At 40.0% G+C, this 16,097-nt stretch overlaps 1 protein-coding gene, 1 long non-coding RNA gene and 1 pseudogene across 4 annotated transcripts in view; 1 reads left to right on the top strand and 2 right to left on the bottom strand.

The window, feature by feature from the left end:
• LOC144665172 (uncharacterized) overlaps window positions 1–16,097 on the top strand; it is a 135,941-nt gene that overhangs the window by 80,243 nt on the left and 39,601 nt on the right. The gene's annotated exons all lie outside the window — the stretch shown is intronic.
• Window positions 2,224–9,682, bottom strand: LOC144665986 (uncharacterized). Of its 2 annotated transcripts, XM_078527318.1 has the most exons (8): window positions 9,509–9,682; window positions 8,441–8,561; window positions 5,232–5,386; window positions 5,026–5,102; window positions 4,330–4,799; window positions 3,681–3,981; window positions 3,482–3,586; window positions 2,224–3,228 (listed from the first exon to the last, which is right to left on the bottom strand). In XM_078527318.1, the coding sequence occupies exons 1-8, from the start codon at window positions 9,529–9,531 to the stop codon at window positions 3,179–3,181; spliced, it is 1,302 nt and encodes a 433-aa protein (XP_078383444.1). In that variant the 5' UTR covers window positions 9,532–9,682; the 3' UTR covers window positions 2,224–3,178. The 2 variants fall into 2 exon arrangements, with proteins under 2 accessions (XP_078383444.1, XP_078383443.1); XM_078527317.1 differs by lacking the exons at window positions 8,441–8,561; window positions 9,509–9,682 and adding an exon at window positions 6,594–7,252.
• Window positions 10,809–15,808, bottom strand: LOC144665507 (uncharacterized; annotated as a pseudogene). The gene is made up of 2 exons (XR_013572971.1): window positions 14,665–15,808; window positions 10,809–13,048 (listed from the first exon to the last, which is right to left on the bottom strand). The product of XR_013572971.1 is annotated as an uncharacterized LOC144665507 (transcript).

Below are 16,097 nucleotides of genomic sequence, written 5' to 3' on the forward strand. Positions count from 1 at the left end.
GGATTTAAAACAGATCACGAGGTAAGCGTGAGACATGTGAAGCCTACCTTGCCTTGGCAGTATTTTGATTTTGGAATTGGGACCACGTCCATACGTAATCCCTTAAAAAAACGCAATCGGCGAGGCATGGGTGAAAAGCTGCACCTTACTATTTTGGCGCGGCGAGTGTATAAAATGGTCAGTTATCAACTACAAAATGTATTAAGTTAACCACTGTAGTGAGTTTCAGACTGCTGGGGCCCAGAGCGTTAGCCCGTATCGGAGAAATGTAACCTTACAAAGGACAAATTTTACGTTTTAACAAACTATACCTCTACTGCCCAGGCCCGTAGGCTGGGGGGTTCGGGGGGTTCGGACGAACCCCCCCACCGCCTGAAAAGGTCCGGTCTGAATGGTGTAGCATTAATGTACCGGTCTGAATGGTACAGCATTAAAGGTCCGGTCTGAATGGTACAGCATACATATGGCCTACGCGCATAATAAAATAAAAATAAAAACATACTGACGTTATTTGTATTGATTTTCAACAATATCGACTAATTTTCAAACGTTTCTCGTGTATTCCCCTCTTTTTCGGTTTTCAGACTGGAACCATTAGCAAAGTGTGACTCAAGTTATAACTGATGTTGATTTCACCGATTTGAATATGTCGCGGTCGTATAAATAAATTAAATATATCTGAAGCTAAGCTCTGAAGCCTAACGCAAACAATATAATTGACATCCAATTCCCCTGGACAGCGTGACATTGTGGAAAGTAGAGCAAAGAAGGAAATTAAAAGAAATGACTTTGAATCACGTCATGACGGTAGCGGGGTAAACAAAATTCTTATTTAAAAGCCATCAGGATAAGGCCAGCTGGCAAACGAATAAGTACATGAGATAGTGCGCTCTGAGTCCTTAAATTCTCGTTCTCTTTGATTTTGGAGAGTTGTGGCTTCCTATCTTTAATTTCTTGCTGTTGCTTAAAATTTCTTTCTCTCTTTGTCTTAATATTTTTAAGTGAAAAATTTATTTAGGATGCCGAAGGGTTTTCTCGGTCTAGGGCCCAACGTCTATCTTTGAACGGTCGTGGCCTGAAGCAAGTGGTCGCCATTTTGTGCTTACAGAACATCGAGTGCATCAAGAACATCGGCAATTCCTCTCCTTGATCACATCATCATGTGCATCAATGAGCAGTTTTCACCTTCGGCGACCGTTGCCGCGTCACTGCTTGGTCTCGTACCAAGTGTTCTCTGTTCAAAGAATGTTAATCTTGAAGCAGCTGTTAACAAGTACAATGATGATCTCCCCTCCCCTGAAATGTTTGAAATGGAGCTTATGCGATGGAGAGGTCGATACCTGGCGATGGAACCGGAATTAAGGCCAGCTTCACCTGCAGTGGCAATCAAAGATTGTGATGATGACCTCTTTCCAAACATCAGCATTCTTCTAAAAATTGCCTGCACCATACCAGTAACATCATGCGAATGTGAACGAAGTGCAAGCACGTTGCGACGACTGAATAACTACATGCGAGCGTCAATGGGAAAAGAAAGGTTGTCCAACCTTGCGCTTCTGCACATTCACTACGATACCCCCGTGGAGCTAGACACGGTAGTCAACTGTTACGCCCACCTTCACCCCCGTCGACTACAACTGGAAAATCTTCTTCAGTAACGGTATTTTTTTTTAAATTAGTGGGACACTGGTAACTAATGGTCCGTTCTAAAAGAAAACGAACCTACCCGGGCAAAAACCAGCCTACGGGCCTGCTGCCAGTAACTGAGTAGAAAATTAATCAAAAGCATAATAAAGTTCTCACTAAATGAGTTGAAAGTGCCTTTAAAATAGTTAAAAGTTCCAGACGTTTCGGGCTTAGCCCTTCATCAGTGGAAAGATGATGAAGGGCTAAGCCCTTCCACTGATGAAGGGCTAAGCCCGAAACGTCTGGAACTTTTAACTATTTTAAAGGCACTTTCAACTCATTTAGTGAGAACTTTATTATACTTTTGTACTTTTACAAGTGCCACGCAGCACAAGGAAATTTATTTTTCTATTTATCATAGAAAATTAATCGTTTATCGCGTTTATCTGAGCCTGGTATGGGGGCTTGTATCTCGGGGAAGCGGAGAGGTAGGGGGTAGAACCGTGGCCGTGTCATACGAAACTATACGTCATAAATTTATATTCACAGTAAAGAGGAAAAAAAACGAAATATTAAAAAGCACACGAGGACAAGTAGTGTCAAAGAAAGGAATCTTTAATTCCAAATTCTTGCTTCTTTAATTCTTTCAGCGGTATTTATACAGAGGACGCAAGTCGCGCACGTAATTAGGTTTAAAAATTCGCTCGAACTTAAACTGTATTTATTCAAATCAACAACTATTTCTTTTAAAACTTAAAACGTTTTCACTCCTTTTAAAATAAATACAAAACCAGTGAATATTCCGCTTTTTCGCGCACTTTTGCGTCAAGATAGCACGTCGGGCGTGAAATTAAATACCTATTTTGAAAGTTGAATTTTGCGTTTGAGGGCAGAAACTATCCCATGTCTTGCCTATTCACTGGTTTGGTATCAGCTAAAGAAACTATTCAATAAATTGTCAGTTAAACGAGCGACTTTGTTAATATCTACCGCCAACTTTGATGAACAATAGTTGATATTTGAGTTATCATATATTACACTCTCTGTATATCAACAAAAATATTATTTCTATAGTAACTCTTTAAAAACTCTAAAACCTAATTGCTCCCAGGTCTTTTTCCTAGAAATCAGAAACCGCACACGCACACAAAAACGTAAAAGTATAACACAATTTACAGTAAATCGTGGAAGATAAGAAACGTTTGCAGTGACGAAAAGGATCGATTTCGTGCATGTTATGTGAAGTTATCAACAAAGCTGCTTGCCAGTCAGAGACACTGAAATTTGTGACGTCACCAGAGGACACCGGGATTACGTCATTTTACTTAACAGCTTGCAAATTGCTGTACAGAATGAAATCATAGTGGAAGCTCAATTATCCTATGGAAACTTCACTTTTCAAGTTAATTCAGATCTGACACTGAGCTGAGTTTTGTCGAACAGCTACAGTCACTATAATTTTGAGTATTAGAGGTTGGTTTTCTTGTTAGATTTGCCATTCCAGCGATGGTACCGGTGCACTATGTAAGGAATCTACTCTTCCATCTTATTGTTAAAGATAGTTGTCGGTCTCATCTTCTGGTTTTTCCCTTTCCTCGGCCTCTGCAATAGAAAAAATAAGTATTTGGTAGAAAGAAAATCGGAACACCTGTAGATTGTCACTCGAGATGAAATTATCCATATTTAGACAATATTTCTTCTAACTAAAGATTAATTTTTGTTTTTTTGGGCCGCGCTTTTACCGTGATTTCTTCTTCAATTTGACACTGATTTCAGGCGGTTTTCTTCTTTAAATCCTCAATGTAACTGATATTTTCATCTCAGTTTTGGCCCTTAATGTTATTGGTTATATTACCTGTTTTCTCGAGAGATTCTTTACTGTCCTCATGTTCGTCTTGCGCTAGGTGGCTGCTGTCTTCTTTAGCGTCCGCTGAATTCTTCTCCTTTATTTGCTCTGATTCTACCGAAAAATCAGCAAAATCACTATTACTCATTGAATTCTCTATATACGTTGACGTAGAAGTGGACAAAAGGCGGAACACACGATAGCTAACCTGTCGTACTTTCACCCTCGGTTCCAGTTTTCTCGTTCTCGCCCGGCAAAATAATCAACCTGAGCCTGTACTGCTCAGTTTCATTATCATCGGATTCCTGCTCTCCTGTATCCTCTGCGCTGTCCGGGTGGTAGTCAGGAGGTGTTTGTCGCCGTTTGGCGCCATTGCTTGTTCTACTGGAGGGTCTGTAAGCCTCGTTTGCGTACGGATTTGTAGTCCAACCTTTGATCATGTGTTTGTGAACATGTGAAGCTTCTTCACAAGGCGAGCGTGCAGGGTTTAACTTGTTCCGTGGAATTCTCTGTGTACAACAAAAAATGACTCTTCAATAAGTGATTATGGCCATCCCTTAACCACAGAAAAATGTTGTTGTTGCTGTTGTTGTTGTCACAGTGAACCCAGCTACTCAAAATCGTATCCTTTGTTTTGAAAATTATTGTATATCTAGATCACATAAAAACCGAAAGAATGCTTTTATTTTGAAGAATACTCGACAAACAACAGCAACTTATTAAGAAGTGAGAATGACTAACGATGGCGAGGATGGAAATGGATTGCAGTATAGAGAGTGTGACTCACTCACTCACTCATTCCTCTCGTACCCTTGGGCGCATAAGGCCATAGGGCAGTGACTATCGTGTGGTATTACCTGTTCATATCTCTTTATAAACTTGGAGTATCGCTGGTAATCTTTCCACTCTTTAACTCTCTCGTGCTCTTTCAATTCCTTGTTCTGAATTCTTCTGCTGAACTCATAATCTAACAGGTTCTGATACTGTCTCTGTTTCAGACTCATGAGTTGCGTGACAGAGTAAATCCGTGCCACGCCCCAGATGTACTGTTTCTGTCCCATGCTCAAACCTCCATGATGAAGAAAGTAGTTACTTTTCATAAACCCCGGCAGTTCAACAGCAGTTCCGTCAAATCTCGACGGAGACTTCGTACGCCCGGACCCTGTCGATCTCGCCCGATCACGCTCTTCTTGGCACAAATAGACCTTGCTTGGAGGTCGGTTTAGCTTCGCTGCAGTTCGGATGTCTTCGCTTTGATACATGCGAGTGGGTTGACAGGAGGCGCTACGTGAACTGTATGTTACGCTGTGGTTGCTAAGAGACGAGCCTGAAAAGGAACGAGACAAAACAAATGCAGTTAAGACGCGCTGACAACCATCCAAAATTCCAAACCAAATTTCGTCACTTGCAAGCGATTTCACTACCTTTTTTGTTTGCACGCCGGACTGGACGCATTTTTGGATGTGTTTTTATTGGTTTTGTTTTGCTGCTGTTGTTGTTTGTTTGTTCTTTTGTTTGTTTTTTGTTTCAAGATGAAATGGAGGACATCTTACCTGGTCTGTCACGTGATCTGCTATCTGGTGCCGGTGGCTTTTCCCTTACTGCGCCTGCGCTAGCTGCCCTCTCAAGACTGCAAAAACAAAAGAAGAAGCAAAAATATTTATCCAACATTACTTTCAGTACATTATTTTCTTTTTGTTTAAAAGTCAAGGCTTGGTTCTTTAATTTTAAACTAAACAATATTCATTCAAATTCACACCTCGTCTGTGTACCAATGGACCTTGTCGCCTGGGTCCTAGATCCATTGGTCCTCCCAGCTGCGCTATTGGCCCTCTGGGCGGGAGGGTGGGGGGTTGATGTGTGCCTTGGAGACTGGCCAGATGATGATGCTGTACTGGATGGTCTTGACTGATACTAGTAACAAGAAAATTAATGTTTATGTTATTCAAGAGGACGATACACCGCTACCAATCAGAATGTTACCACAGAACATTAAGGTGGAGGTGTTTTTTTTTTTTTTGTTACCGTAGCAAAGAAGCTACGAACGCGCGCGTAAACTCGCGCGATCGCGTGGATTTTGTCGCGAGCGCGAGATGGACCTGCCACGTGCATGTTGGTGCTCCACTAAGATTCACTTTTAAGTTCGTCGCATTACGCAAACAAAAATGTTCCGTGTTATCCATACTTTGGCAGACGACATGCAGGAAATAGTAAAAATTCGCGCCCGAAAAATGCGACTGCCGTAAGTTCTGAGAATTTGTTGGTACGCCCTAACAAACTGATCCGATCCGCTATTGATGGTTGTCTTTATTCTCAACACCTCTCTGCTTGACAATGTATTGAGTTTGTAAGGAGTAATTACACGTTAACCACTTGTTACAATTTAGAAGATACATGATAATGAAAAACGGAAAAATTTAAGGTTGGGGTCTCAGGAAATGAATCTCTGTCGTGGATAGCAAATAAATGACATTTCCTTTGCCATAATCGAGAGTAGACTTAAACTTGTATGCCTATTCCGTTATCACAACAGTGTGGTAATGGTTTTGTCGATTCTTGGCGAGTGGAAATTCAATTGAGGTGAAAAAAGAACCCAATTAACAACTTCTGAACCGTAATTTACACCTGCAAATACAAAAATACCAAAAAGCAAACATTCATAGGCCCTTGAGAATAAATGCGGACCTCCAAACAGATAAACATACGCAAGAAATGAAAAACATCACCCACAATTTTAATACTTGCAGGAACAATTTTTCTCATTTCGACCATAGTGATTTTGTGTGGAGTTGGTATACTGTACGAGAAAGCGACTTTCGCAATCTGAACGAAGCAACATAAATGCGAAGTGGCCCAGGAAAAAAACCAAAGCTTCGCCGGGAGTTGAATTAATAATCTCCGCTATCCCGCTCTGAAGCCCCAGCCAAAGTGAGCTACCAAGTTTCTAAAAGGGCAGCTCAATTTATTCTCAGGCGTTCTATGCTGAAAATTAAACAAGGCGTACATTCAATATCATGGTCTCCACATTGCCCGAGGCTCTGAAGCGTAACATATCATAGCGACTTCACCTAACCCGTACTTTATACAAACAAACAAATTTTTAAACATAATAACATATAACCTTTGAACTGGATTGATTGCCATTTTGGTCCAGAGCTACATGGATTAATTCTTCCACCTGTGTAACTGGGGTCTGCTTCCATTTCAAAGCTTCTTTGCGGACAGTCAGAACTTTTCTTGGTCTGACGCGGTACAGAATAGCTCGGTCTCGTCTTATAATATCCACATCTAGATTTGCGTTTTTCTCTTGGACGATACATTTCACTGGGGCAAGTTTTTCGCGCATTTTCTCAAAGGATACAGACGTTTCTCCCAGATGTTGATGTCACAGATACGGTAGCTAAGAAGGGCCGGTGAGTGAATTTGCATCCAATCACTTTTTTCAATCACCCTTCCTTTCTCTGTCGCGATTCCCTTGAGCTTGCTAATGAATAAGCGAGCAAGTTGAAATTATACGGCATGCTCGACTTGTTACGTACAAAACATTTTATCACTTTTGGGTTAATTGCAAAACGAATGAAAATTTCCATTACAAAACATCAAGTGGGGTTTTTCAGTTCAGTTGCTTGGGAACGTTTTGTTGACACCTGCGCGAAAAGAGCTTCATTTTCCTTTGTCAATACTTCAAAACAGATAAACCACTTATATTCTTTACCGACAAGTGGATATTTTCTCAGCAGCTGGTTGCAATTTCAATAGAAATACAATCTACAAAATGAGTGAGCTTTTCAACATTATCTGACCATGTTCTCTTAATTCATGGCAATGTAGGGGCACTAAGTTGACCATACGTAATTCGGTTTCCCCTCCCTTTCCCCCCCTTTTCTTCCCTTCCCCTTTTTTTATTTTCTCCTTTTTTTTTCCCCCCCCCCCCCCCCCCCCCCCCGCCCCAATCTTTATTTCTTTTTTGGAAACGTCTTACTGATAAAATTTAAAAGAAAGGGACCACGACCAGTGCGAGTCATATTTTGTTTTTTTTGTTTTTTTGGACTTCTATGATGTGATGTAGAAAACAAAATTTAAAGCTAGAAAGGCACCGCGGCCAAATGCGACCCATCATTGGGTATCCTCGCTTCACATGGCTTCCAAGTAGTTGTCCAGTACTTTTCCAAATCATACCATTACTTCTGGGCTACCTGTTATCTCTTTTGCAAAAATCTTGGTAAAATAGATGCCATAGTCATCTAGACTGTCCACAGCTCTCTATTTTTTTGTTTTTTTTCGTGTGGGCGGGGGAGAACGGAGAGGCTCGCATAATTTGCACTTTTCACCGGAAACACAGGTCAATTAGCAGTCACTTTAACACAGCGGTAAGTACGGGTTTAAAATCGAAACGTGAAGGAATGCCGGTGCTTTCCCACAAAACATATTCACCAAGAATTTTAAATGAATACTAGCGACAGAAATTGACGTTTTTTAGTACTGGCACTGAAAATATTGCAATCACAATTTGTGAATATCTTGTTGAGCCAGCGTAAATCGAGCACCCACGCGACACACGACACGCGACACGCATTGGCTGCTCGCGCGCGCACAATGCAATAAAAGACTCGGCTGGTGAACAAGTTATCTATGGTAGAATATCGTTCGGGGCGCCCTTAACCACTCGGCCGGTGAACAATTATCAAACTAACGAGAATACATAATTATTTTTCCCTTTAAAAGCTATCACAACACAACACAATCTTTGAAACCACTGGCAAATATAAACATAAGGAAATGCATGCTTCTGTTTAGTGTTAAATAGCCTGAGGGCTTCAAAATCTTTATAGTTTTTAAAAGTCACATTGTACTATTTACACCCTGTACTTTTGAATTTATCATAAAAGCTTTAATAATTCTCCCTGTTTAAGAACTACTGTCTAAAAAATGCCTTAAAAATTAATAAACCGGGTAGTAATTTTTTACCTTCATAATTGAAGTATTGTCGATTGATGGCTGCAGCCTAAATGTTTTCACTCCTGCTGGAGTAAACAATGATCGTTCATACTTCTCTTGTGTCTCTCGCCGCAGCCTGTCCTGCTTCATTCTACAAATTAAATGAATACAGTATGTATCATGGAAGTGATCTGATTCGGACATACAGTGTGTGACACCAGTCTGGTCACTCAACATTCGTTTTCAAAAATATTGCGCAATCCATTTTTGTAACGCGCCTTTCCAAATTTCTGTATCATTTTTTATCATTTTTAGGTAGTTGTGCTGAAAAGGAAAAGACAAAAATGATAAAAAAAATCTACAACACATTTTACCTGCGTCAGTATAAATTTATGGATTTTATTTTTGTCCCGCAGTTTGCGTGTCACAAACCGGAAATGGATCAATATAAAAAGAAAACTTTGCTGATCTTTACTGCAGCTGAAAACCTTTCATGGAAACCGTTAGCGAGTCGAACAACGCATCAAATAATGTAGCCTTTATTTTGTTCTAATTTGCACTGTATTTCGGTTTATTATCAGTCAGGGAAGAGTCCATTGAAATCCTTTTGTAAACAAAAGCTGTTCAACTTGACAGCTTGTAAAACCACTGTCGCGAAATGGGACTTTACTGAATTCTTCGTTCTCCAGGACTAGTAAAAGCGCGCGGTACTTTACAAAAAGACGAAAAATTGAATCTAAAGTGTATAAACATGATTAGCTACATTGTAGATGTAAGAGATACTGGTAACTTTAAACACTGTAGTCCAGGAGTTACTGATTTTGTTTGACGTTCACTCAAATTAATAATAATAATTGTGATCGAACACAATTTGTTTTATCTCAAAGGAGCTTTAATTTCAATTGCACTACAAACCACTCGTGGTAAATAAAATGGTTTCTGTGTTCGTGTATACACAAGCGATTGTCTTTATATTTTATCATAAACATAAAATTCGATCTTAGAAGCCAAATTACATATCTATGTATCTACGAAGTTTTGAGAAATGATAAGATTACTGCTTCCATTAATGAAGGCGAAGCGATGGAATTTACATACCTGTTACGGACCGGTTCAGGCATCTTCGTTGAGCGCGGCAAACGTCCTGGATCAGAACACTACAGACTTAGGCATAAAATGAAACACAAAACCGGCAAATCGGTGAAATCGTCGTTCGTCGACTCAAGGGATAAATAGTGTTGAATGCGTGTAGGCGCCAGCCGGTTGTTTTGGTTGTCAAGACACTGCTTTGTCTAAGACAACAAAGAGCATTGTTCTAAGTGAGTAAGTTCAACCAATTAGCGACATTAGCGGTGACCTTTTAAGTGTAATCACAGAGCAGAAGTGCAACCCTGAAAAAAGTTATTTTTTTTTTTATTTTTTTTTAGAAGTAACCGCAAGGAAAGTTCAACTTGATAGGACCAGAAGAAAAGAAAATATTCAGAACATATGTAATATGTATACATATACTGATACTCAGCTTGATAGAGATTCAACTGCACGTGCCGCGAAATCAGACGGAAACGATGAACTTGTCGGAAGGAGGGAAGGTTTATAATAGCAATTGTAGCAAGACTTCTAAATTCCGGAGAGAGTGGGAGAGTTGCATGTGTTAACGCTTGAACTGGACTGAAAATCCTGGAATTCTAAACAATTTTGCAGTCAAAAGGTGTAAAGAAAGCTCAAATACGTGTAGACTAGACGGTAAGGCAAACTAAAATACAGAGTAGTAGGGAAAATTTTTTATTCTCTTGCAGTCTTCTTGCACTTTCGGTATTTACTTCAAAACCTTCTCATGTGCGCACTAGTTTTACAACGCTTGCGTACATTATGCTGTTTGTCCACGTGGAACACTACAACACGCTTCAACTTCGCACTAAACAGTCAGTCCTCGTTTCCAACCCTGTGATCGAGGGTTTCAGTCGACAGGACAACAATTTTCTGATGTTCGAGTGTACCGTACTGGAAATTACACATCCGGGATACGCATATCCAAGATGACTTGAGGATGCATGGATTAGTGGCGACCAAAGACAGTGGCGGATTCAAACCTTCAGGTAGGTGGAGGGGGTGGGGCGATCATCCAGACCCTGGAATAAGAGGGGGGGGGACCACTCTCGAAAATAACTTTACTCGGCCCTTCAGGCCTCAGTTTGTCCTTAAAATAAGGGGAGGCCTGGGCCCACGGGCTCCTCCTCTGGTTAAGCCGCTGCAATGGTGCAGCGATGTCCAAACGTTTGGTGAGTATTTTTGAAATATTTGCTGTTCAACGGTACCCCTACATAACTGACTCTTGTCTTTTAAGTCTTATCCCCTCTTAATTTGCAGCAGACAACGAAAACCAACCATCTAACACATGTTTAAATAAATTTAACTTTATTTTTAATATTGCTCCGTTTCCTGTATTATTACATTGCTTAGCGATTTTTACAAGTATCCAGCATTGATAGCTAACTTTTATGATAGAACTAAAGAAACAAAAATGGATTAAAACTAAAATACGTCAAGAGATGCAGTACAAGAAGCCAGCTTATTCTACAATCATGTACAATACTTCACTAAGTTAAAGTCCTCCATTTCTGTGAAATACCTTTACTTATAACTTCCGCATCACTAAATTAATCTAGATCTTCGACTGAGACAGGATAATAAGGATCTACAATCTAATATCATTTTTTACTGATTACTAGATAGTTATTAATAGCATCTTAATGTAAGTTTAACTGTCTCTAATGAGAAACAGTTACTAGGCTCAACTAACAAACAATACGTGCTACATTTAGGTTATCAATGTGTATTCACTGTTGAGTTTGTAATAATGAAAATATGTCGGTTTGCCATTCGGGATTCAAGTTACATTTTTTAAACAAATCAACGTTGGAGCACTCTTAAAGTTTCCGATAGTTGATATCCAATCACTGAAAAGGTAGTCCGAGCACCCGAGAGTACAACCGATTGTCGCGCTTAGCAACTTTGAGATGAAAACTGTGGTCGCGCGGCACAGTTCGGCCTCGGTGCTCTGAATTCGCCATTGGTGGTTAGTTTTGGGGTTAAATGGTACTTGTTCGTTCGTCTGACACATTTCAGGTTCTCTTGTACATTTAAAATCATTTATATCACACAAAACTGTTGCGCTATGACCGAAAAAAACTAAATTACTGGTATTTTGCATCATGTTTGTTATATCTAGGGCAGGCAGTTACTCTGTAGTTTTCAGGAAAAAAAAATGTTTTATCTAAAACGTTTTGCCGATTATTTTCTTTGCAAGAAAATAAAGAGAACCTTTCCTTTCTTTCCTTTTTTACAAGCCGTTTGAATTTTGCTAACATTATTTCGTAAAAAGATTCATATCTATGGTGCACACTTTTCTCGCAAAGCAAAGTGACATACTAATGTGTCCCAGTCTTTCTCAACATTACGCTATCACGAGTTTGCAAAGGCTCTGCACCTGAGCACTCAGATCCAGAGCCTTCTCTACCGAAGCTCTAGTCCAGTTTCTGAACTCTCTTTTCAGTGCGCCCTTTATAGGGGTTGAACCCAGGAGCATGAGTTCAACGCCTATAAAGGGCGCGCGGAAAAGAGAGTTTATGAACTGGACTAGAGCTTCGGTAGAGAATACTCTGGATCTGAGTGCCCAGGTCGAGAGCCCGTTGGCAAACTCGTGATAGCATAATGTTGAGAAAGACTGGGACACATTAGTAGCCTCATCTCGCTTTGTAAGGAAATTAACTAAAAGTGTGCAACCATGGCAACCCTTCCACTGGAAACGTTTAAAGACGTTGACAACCTTTACGACCCGGAGACTTGTTGTTGACCGGCAAAACTGAGACACTGAAATAGCATACAAACTTTCCATCGCGAAATTCGTGCATGCGATCCATTGAATCCATAGACCATCGCAGCTCATTGAGCATGGATGGTTTATGTCTGTATTACATACGGGTTAGTGCAGCACGTGTATGAAAGTTGGCTTAACATAAAACTCACTGAAGAAACAAAAAGTGTGGATAACTAAAGAAATGAGCCTTATTACAGTATATTTCTTTTCCTCCCAAACTGTACATAATAAATTGAATTGTACAGTTCGAGAGCAAAGGAAACATATTGTGAAAATGTTCATTTCTTTAGTTATACGTATTTCTGTTTCCTCTGATAAGCTCTACATTCCTAGCCAACTCCCATTCACGTGCTAAACCTGCCCGTATGCAGACATAAACCATCCTTGCTCTATGAGCTGTGAGTCCATGTTTTAGGATTCAATTATCGCATGTACGAATTTCGCGATGAAAGTTTGTATGCTTATTCAATTTCTCAGTTTTGCCGGTCACGATCTTGAATAAGGTTTCTCGAACAAACAGCAAGTCTCCGGGTCGTAAAGGTCGTCAACGTCTTTAAACGTTTCTAATGGAACAGTAAAATACCCTTGAAGAAACTGTTCAGCAGTTCAATGTCATCATCTTCATCTTTTTCATCACTTTGTTCATATTTCTGCCACGCTGTGAATATCATCTTGTCAACTGCTTCCCTTTCCGACTTCTTTTCTTCATAAGATGTGTTGAGAAGAACTTTCTTCTCTTTGAGGAACGTTTTGAAGTCGTCCTACAGGAAATTAAATAGAAAAATTATGTAAAATACTTGGTGAATCTTAAACTAAGGAGAAAACACAGCCACAAATAAGCTTATCACACAATGATTTTACAATTTTTCTGTTGCTCCTCATGTCCCAAAAATTTAAACTATGAGCAAAGATTTCCTGTTTGTATTCTCCATTATATTGTTTTTCTGAAACCCAGGACCCTTATTCACTTACATTAATAATAGGAAATAGTTCAAGTCCCAAAATTAATACTTCAAACATCACAATGGGAAAAAAGTAAAAGCTGGTGAGTAAGTACGCAGAACATCCCGGGGGGACTCCCATACGAAAGGGACGGGGATGCTCGTCGTCTCGCTTAGGGGATATATTTCAGACTTTAGGTCTCGCTTAGGGTGTTCCAGGAAAAATGCCAATATTTTTAGCCGTCAGGGTCTCGTTTAGGGTTGCACATGAAGAAATATACAAATGTGTAGTTCCAGAAAATATCCATACTCCTTCCACAGAAGGGATTGGAAATTTCCTGGGGGGTTGGGGGGTCTCAAAGACCAGAAATTTTAAAGAAATGTTTGAAATTTAACTGGAATTTCCAGAGGGGTGGGGGGTTCTTTTAAAAAATCCCTTCCGTGGGGGAGGTATGGATATTTTATGGAACTATACAATATAAATTCTCTTTTCTGAATTTTGGCATCTTTTAGGGGTCTAAAATAGCTTGAGCCACGCCCAGATCAGTCTCTTTTAGGGGTTATTTTCAAAATTTCCAACAAGCATCCCCGTCCCTTTCATATAGTAGTCACCCCCAGGCAGAACATAGGCAAAGAGTGTTTGTAATACTTAGTGTAATGAAAGCATATAAGGCTCTGAGAGAAGTAAAACACAAACACCCGTGCAACAATATTTTCACAACACAACAAATGTAGTTAGTAAACAAAGTACAACCAGATACCCATTAGGGTTATGGGTTAGCTGTACCAGTTATGCAGTTATGGGTTTCTGGTACGAACTATACAAGAACGGTAATTTAAATGCACGTAGAACTTGTTTGAAATTATTTGAATTTCGACTAGTCAACTAGTCTCACAGGGCCAGAGCTGGAGTGAGAAAAACTACGGCAAAAATAAAAATAAAAAATTATAACTAACTACTTCACGAAAGATTACTACACTGTCAGAGCGAGGCCAAGGTCAGAGTTTGCCTCGCGAATATCTCCGCCGAGAGCAAGCAATACTGTTAACACCCAGTGAGCAGTACATCATCTCCAAGCTACGTGAGACCGACAACAATTGCCATAGTCTTCCAACGTTGTGTGGCCCCGCATTTAATCGTCCCATATACAAGAACGGTGACACACTGATACTCGTGCTACCTATTGTTTTGGTCAGTGGCGTTAAAAATAGTATACTGGTGCCCAGTGCCCAAGGGAGGAAGGAGCTGTCTATAACAATGGTCAGCAAAGGAAAGTGAAACTGGGATTTTCCGGGGATTTTCCCGAGTGTAGGCGGGAAGTAAGTGAACAGTCTGATGCAAGCTATTTACTGATTTTTTAAAATTTATTTACGGTCTCATTTTGAGCGAAGATGATAATTAAAATTCGTTAAAAATATATGGTATTTGTACTTACCATTTGAAGAATTATCTTGGGATCTAAGGGGCTACAAACACCAATAGATCTTGACATCTCGGCGATTTTATGCCGTGGCGGGTCGGCCGCACAGCAAAGCTCTCCTGATACTACCAGAAGCTTCAAGATGGTCTGCCACTGCTTGTCTTTTTTAGCGAGAAATGCATCTTTAATGAGACGGTTGAGGAGTTTGTGAAGTTGATCTTCACCCGATTCAAGTCGCTGGATATGTTGCAAGAAATCTCTCATAAAATGTAATCTCTTAGTCCCTTTAAAGCTCTTCCTCGTGAGCTCTTTAATCAGTCCAGCAGTTTCCATCCACGAGGTGTTTAAAAGGCTCGTCAATTTCAAGTACCCAAGTGGAATTAGGGGAATACCCGCAATATATCGCCAAGGTTTGTTTGATAAATGCTCCAGCTTCAAACCGTTCTAAAATCGCGATTTCTTTTGGCTTTCGAACGGTCTTGAGACTAAAAAATCTCTTCAGAAAATCAAGATTTCTTGGACCGATGATTTCACGTTCCACGAGCTTTTGAATCAATGTGAAAGGATCCTTCATATAGCAGCTGAAATCCAACGATGGCTCGATAATGCTATCACAATAAATGTAGAACGCACGTTTTTCTTGATCGTTCATATGCTCTTCGTCCTGGACGAAACGGAGTAAAACTTGAAGCAGAGCATTTGATCCATAGTCGGGAGTAACTGGCCATCTAAACTTATGTCCTCTCGACTTGGTCTTGTATGTATCGTGAAGCTGCCGTTTTCCTTCTTCGAACTGTTCGATTCGCTTCTTAAGGTCTTCTCTGTGATCAGCTTCGGCTACCCGCTTCAGAAAACCTACATTATCTTCCTCTACGATTCGTCTTTGCTTGAGTTTTCTGATCAAGTCAACGAGCTTCGCTTCTTGATGGCAATGACCGGTTTGTATACCATGTTCATTACACTTTGTCTGTAGTGTCGCTGCCAAGCTCTTGTCTGCGCTGCACTGAAGGAACAGATCTACAAGCAAACTGTTCAGCGCTTCTTTACCATAAATCTTCTCCATAAATTAACCAAAGTCTGGAACGCGTCCGTTAAGCATTTTTACCTTAAATCGAAACATAGTATTATTATTCTTTTGCTTTAAAAATGTACGAGTCCGCCTGATTATTTTATATATATTCATTGAATATTCTGTTTACACTTAATAAGCTCTGATTGGCTAGATAAAAATATTACCGTGATGTAATGGTCTATATTTTTCTTAGCTTCGCATCAGTACTTGAACGATATTGATGGATGTCATGGGATGCTAGGGTCAACATTTTTTCTTGAGCTTTCTCTCACCCTCCCTCCATGGTGTTTTTGGGTGACCCGTTTCTTCAGATGAATTTAAAACACCATTTTAAAGGGCCGCTCTCGCAGTTTTAAACGGTTAAAAAAACTGGGTT

Source organism: Oculina patagonica, chromosome 9 (genome assembly GCF_052425735.1).
Source record: "Oculina patagonica isolate OP01 chromosome 9, crgOcupat, whole genome shotgun sequence".
NCBI classification, from domain to species: domain Eukaryota; kingdom Metazoa; phylum Cnidaria; class Anthozoa; order Scleractinia; family Oculinidae; genus Oculina; species Oculina patagonica.